At 34.8% G+C, this 5,533-nt stretch overlaps 1 protein-coding gene across 1 annotated transcript in view; it reads right to left on the reverse strand.

Moving 5' to 3' along the window:
* The window catches only part of TBPL2 (TATA-box binding protein like 2), a 30,654-nt gene that overhangs the window by 8,927 nt on the left and 16,194 nt on the right, over positions 1-5,533 (reverse strand). The window contains exon 6 of the mRNA XM_028495109.2: positions 2,718-2,812. Coding sequence (XP_028350910.2) covers positions 2,718-2,812 — 95 coding nt within the window. The remainder of the gene's footprint in view (positions 1-2,717; positions 2,813-5,533) is intronic.

The raw sequence follows: 5,533 nt of genomic DNA on the forward strand, positions 1-5,533 counted from the left end.
GACCTAACAAATGAAGAGGAAATAGGCAGTCTACCTGAAAAAGAATTCAGAATAATGATAGTAAAGATGATCCAAAATCTTGGAAATAGAGAAAATAGAGAAACATTTAACAAGGACCTAGAAAAACTAAAGAGGAAACAAGCAATGATGAACAACACAATAAATGAAATTAAAAATACTCTAGAAGGGATCAATAGAATAACTGAGGCAGAAGAATGGATAAGTGCCCTGGAAGATAAAATAGTGGAAATAACTACTGCAGAGCAGAATAAGGAAAAGAGTCTCAACCATTTACTTTAAGAATTTTAAAAACCTTCGTTATGTAAAAATAAGTCACCTGGAAAAAGTCACAAATAAAGTAATTACTTTTGATATTATGGTGAACTCATACAAATCCTTAGTGAAAATAAAAACAAAAATAAACAAATGGGACCTAGTTAAACTTAAAAGCTTCTGCACATCAAAGGAAACCATAAACAAAACGAAAAGACAACCCACAGAATGGGAGAAAATATTGCAAACAAAGCGACCGACAAGGGATTAATCTCCAAAATATACAAACAGCTCATGCAGCTCTATGTCAAAAAAAACAACCCAATCAAAAAATGGGCAGAAGATCTAAACAGACATTTCTCCAAAGAAGACATACAGATGGCCAAAGCACATAAAAAGATGCTCAACATCACTAATTATCAGAGAAATGCAAATCAAAACTACAATGAAGTATCACCTCACACCGGTCAGAATGGCCATCATCAAAGTCTACAAACAATAAATGCTGGAGAGGGTGTGGAGACAAGGGAGCCCTCATACACTGTTGGTGGGAATGTAAATTGGTACAACCACTATGGAGAACAGTATGGAGATTCCTTAAACTAAAAATAGAACTACCATATGACCCAGAAATCCCACTTCTGGGCATATATCCAGAAAAAACCATAATTAAAAAAAATGTACCCCCCCAATGTTCACTGCAGCACTATTTACAATAGCCAAGACACGGAAGCAACCTAAATGTCCATCGACAGAGGAATGGATAAAGATGAAGTGGTCCATGTACACAATGGAATAGTACTCCAATGAAAAATATTAATTCAATTTTAAAAACAAATATAAGGAAGGAGACATCAGCTTTTGGGGATTTATCCAGATACATTCCACAGAGATTATCATACTAAGTGAAGTAAGTCAGACAGAAAAGGACAAATATCATATGATAACACTCATATGTAGAATCTAATTTTACAAAAATGATATAAATGTACTTATTTACAAAATAGAAACAGACTTACAGATATCAAAAACAAACTTATGGTTACCAAAGGGGAAATGTGGGGGGTAGGGATAAATCAGGAGCTTGGGATGAACATATGCACATTACTATACATAAGATAGATAACCAACAAGGACCTACGGTATAGCATAAGGAACTCTACTCAATATTCTGTGATATCCTATATGAGAAAAGAATCTGAAAAAGAATGAATATATGTATATGTATAACTGAATCACTTTGCTGTACACCTGAAACTAACACAGCATTGTAAATCAACTATACTCCAATAAAATTTTTAAAAATTTAAAAAATAAAGAAATTTTAAAAAAACTAAGACAAGAAAGGAATAAGTTATGTACATACTATTTACAAAAGATAAAATGCTATATACAGGATATGTTGAAAAGTGATCAATTTCTAGTTCTGAGTACCAGTGAGGTTAAAGCAGTGAGATCACTTTCACTTATGTAAAGTTTTCTTTTGTACATTTTTGTTCTGAATGCTGATGAGGTTCGTAAAAGACACTTAAGAGACATTGCTGGTAGGAATGTAAATATGATATAGGAGAACTGTATTGTATTGCTATAACCCTTTTTAAAACAATTTAGTAATATGTACTAAGAACCTTAAAAATGGTCCAATCCTTAAACAAAAGTTCCATTTCTGAGCATTTTCACTAATAAAATGATCCCACACATAAAAACAGCCAAAGTTTTGTGTCATTTATAAGCAGCAAAGAAGGAACATATAAACACCTGACAATGGGAGAATAAGTTTGATGCAACAACATGTTAGAATGGAGGTCGGGAAACTTGGGTCTGCTGGCCAAACCTAGTCTGCTGCCTGATTTTTGTATAGCCTGTGAGCTAAGAGTGATTTTTATATTTTAAATGTTTGGGGAAAAAAAAAAAGAAGAAGAGGAAGAAAATTACTTGATATATGTAAATTAAACGAATTACATAAAAATCATACCTCAGAGCCTTTTCCTTTATGTGATGTCTACGGCTACTTTCACAATAAAATGACAGGGTTCAGTTGTTGTGACACAGACTCTACCGTCCATAAAACCTAAAACATTTAGTATTTAGCCTTTTGCAGAAAAAGATTTGTTGACCCTTCTGTTGGAACACTGTTCAGCCGTTAAAAGCCTTCATTAAGAGTTTGTAACAATGAGTTAAACTACATATGTTATAATGTTAAAAGGCAGGATGTAAAGATGTATATACATATCAAAGTGACATAAAAACATGGAATAAAGTTATATTGTTTGACTATTGGGACCAATGGATGATGCTATCTTTCTTTCTACTTTTCATTTTTTTTCCAGGTATTCTAAAATACGAAGAATTGCTTTATAATAGTGAACAAAGCTATTTAAAAGGTAAAGCAAAGCACACACATAGCTATTGAATTTTATGGAAGTCAGAATCTTAGAACTTACCTGTCAACACAACTTTTCCAGATACAAAGATAAGCAACACAATTCGTGGTTTTACCATTCTGTAAATAAGGCCAGGGAACAGTTCAGGTTCATAACTGTTAATATATAAAAGAAAAAAGTTAAAAATAGCACTGTTCAACTACTTTCTCATAATATTCGAGACCCAGTACACAAAAGCAGTTTTCAAAAGCTGTTTTACCAAAAACGTTTTGACCATCTTGATAAAAGCAGTCTTGAGTGTCCTAGGTAATTTCTGTGGCAGTCAAGAATAGAATTCATTTTTGGTCATAATATTTTTCCAAGTGAAAGTCATTTCACTTGGAAATGAAATTAAAATTAGAAATTAAGCTATAGATCAAGGTAATTTAGGACATCAGATCTAATGTTTTAAGATCTTGTTAGTTAAATGTTCTCCATCTGTCAAAAAAAGTCTATCAATAAAAATACATAACACATTTTCCAAATTTTCCAAGTTCTACAATAATGAGCACATTTTGTATGTATTCATAAACTGCTAAAGTTAACATTTTTAGTGGATAGAACCTTAAAAAATTTCTAGACCACTGTAATTTGTCTTTGGACAGATGCTGTATAAAGAAAGAAAATGAAACCATCCCAAGTTTTAAAAATTCAGGATTTGTTTCTATACATAGTAACTCACTCATATTTACTACTAAATGTAAGCTGGTTTCTCTGAGGAACAAAGGATGATTGGGCTAAGAACTGCTTCTCCACACTTCACCACAGAGAAGAGGAGAGATTCCTAGAAAGGCCTGAGAAGCTTACAAAAAAGAAGTCAGTAGTTAAGAAGAAGTTGATGAAATAAAACTATTCTCAAAACAATGGCTAATGGAGATATAAGAAAATGAAGAAATCTGAGAAATGGAGCACTATATATAATACACATGAATTTTTGCACTTAAAGGGTGAATCCAGGTCATAGAAAAACTCCATTCCATTCTGCAATGAATAATACCCATACCACAGCAGATGTGAAACTTCTAATTGGCACCAGCAAGATGTATCACAGTGGTGAGGCTACCTATCTGAAGCATGTGGAGGTCATTATGGGTGGACATGTCTTCCTGGGACATCACTCTATCTTACTGAAGAAAGCCTGTCAGGACTTCTACCCACGAACCACTTCTGGACACTGGGGACACAATGATAGTAGCTGGAGCCCTGGGAAACTTCAATGGGAACTACAAGGTTCGAGCCAAGAAAGTGAAGTCTGGGGCACAGAAGAAATGTTTCCATCTAATCTTCCAGCCAAATCTTATGACGCTAAAAGGGAAAAGAGAAAATAAAAGTCTTTGGTATGTAAATACCTGTAAACTTCCCTAGACTGGGAAAGGAAACAGACATCTAGGTCCAAGAAGCACAGAGACTTCCAAACAGGATCAACCCAAAGAGGACCACACTAAGACACACTGTAATTAAAATGGCAAGAATTGGGACTTCCCTGGTGGTCCAGTGGTTAAGAATCTGCCTTCCAGTGCAAGGGATGTGGGTTTAATCCCTGGCCAGGGAACTAAGATTCCACATGCCGTGGGGGCAACTAAGCCCACGCACTGCAACTAGAGAGCTCTTGTGCTGCAACTCCTGTGCCCATGCGCTGCAACTACTGAGCCCACGCACTCTGGAGCCCGCACGCCACAACTAGAGAGAAGCCCATGCACCACAACAAAAGATCCCATATGCCGCAATGAAGATCCTGTGTGCTGCAACTAAGACCTGATGCAGCCAAATGAATAAATATTTTTTAAAATGGCAAAAATTAAAGATAAAGAGAGAATATTAAAAGCAGCAAGGGAAAAGCAACAAGTTACATACAAGGGAACTCCAATAAGGCTATCACAGCTGACTTTTCAGCAGAAACTCTGCAGGCCAGAGGGAGTTGCACAATGTATTTAAAATTATTAAAGGGAAAAAGCTACAACCAAGAATACTCTACCCAGCAAGGCTGTCATTCAGATTTGATGGAGAGAGCAAAAGTTTTACAGACAAGCAAAAGCTAAGAGATCAGTACCACCAACCCAGCTTTACAAGAAATGTTAAAGGAACTGCTCTAAGTGAAAAAGAAAAGGCCACAACTAGAAATGTGAACATTACAAAAGGAAAAAGACCCTGGTAAAGTCAAATATACAGTAAAGGTAGTAAACTAACCATGTACAAAGCTAGCAGGAAGGTTAAAAGACAAAAGTAGTAAAATCATCTATATCCACAATAAGTAGTTAAGGAATTCACAAAAGAAAAAGATGTAAAATATGATGTCAAAACCAGTAATAATGGAGGGGGAGAGGAGTAAAAATTCAGGGTTGTTAAAATCCATTTGAACTTAAGAGATCAACAACCTGAAATAATTATGTGTGTGTGTGTGTATTGCTATATATAAACTTCATGGTAACCACAAACCAAAAATCTATAATATCGATAGATACACACAAAAAAGAGAAAGGAATCCAAACATAACACTAAGGATAGTTATCAAATCACAAGAGAACAAAAGGAAGAAGGAACAGAAAAGACCTACAAAAACAACCCCAAAGCAATTAACAAAATGGCAATAAGAACATACTTATCAATAATTACTTTATGGGACCTAATGAAACTAAAAAGCTTTTGCACAGCAAAGGAAACCATAAACAAGACAAAAAGACAACCCTCAGAATGGGAGAAAATAGTTGCAAATGAAGCAACTGACAAAGGATTAATCTCCAAAATATACAAGCAGCTCATGCAGCTCAATATCAAAAAACAACCCAATCCAAAAATGGGCAGAAGACCTAAATAGACATTTCTCCAAAGAAGATATA

Source organism: Physeter macrocephalus, chromosome 11 (genome assembly GCF_002837175.3).
Source record: "Physeter macrocephalus isolate SW-GA chromosome 11, ASM283717v5, whole genome shotgun sequence".
Taxonomy (NCBI): domain Eukaryota; kingdom Metazoa; phylum Chordata; class Mammalia; order Artiodactyla; family Physeteridae; genus Physeter; species Physeter macrocephalus.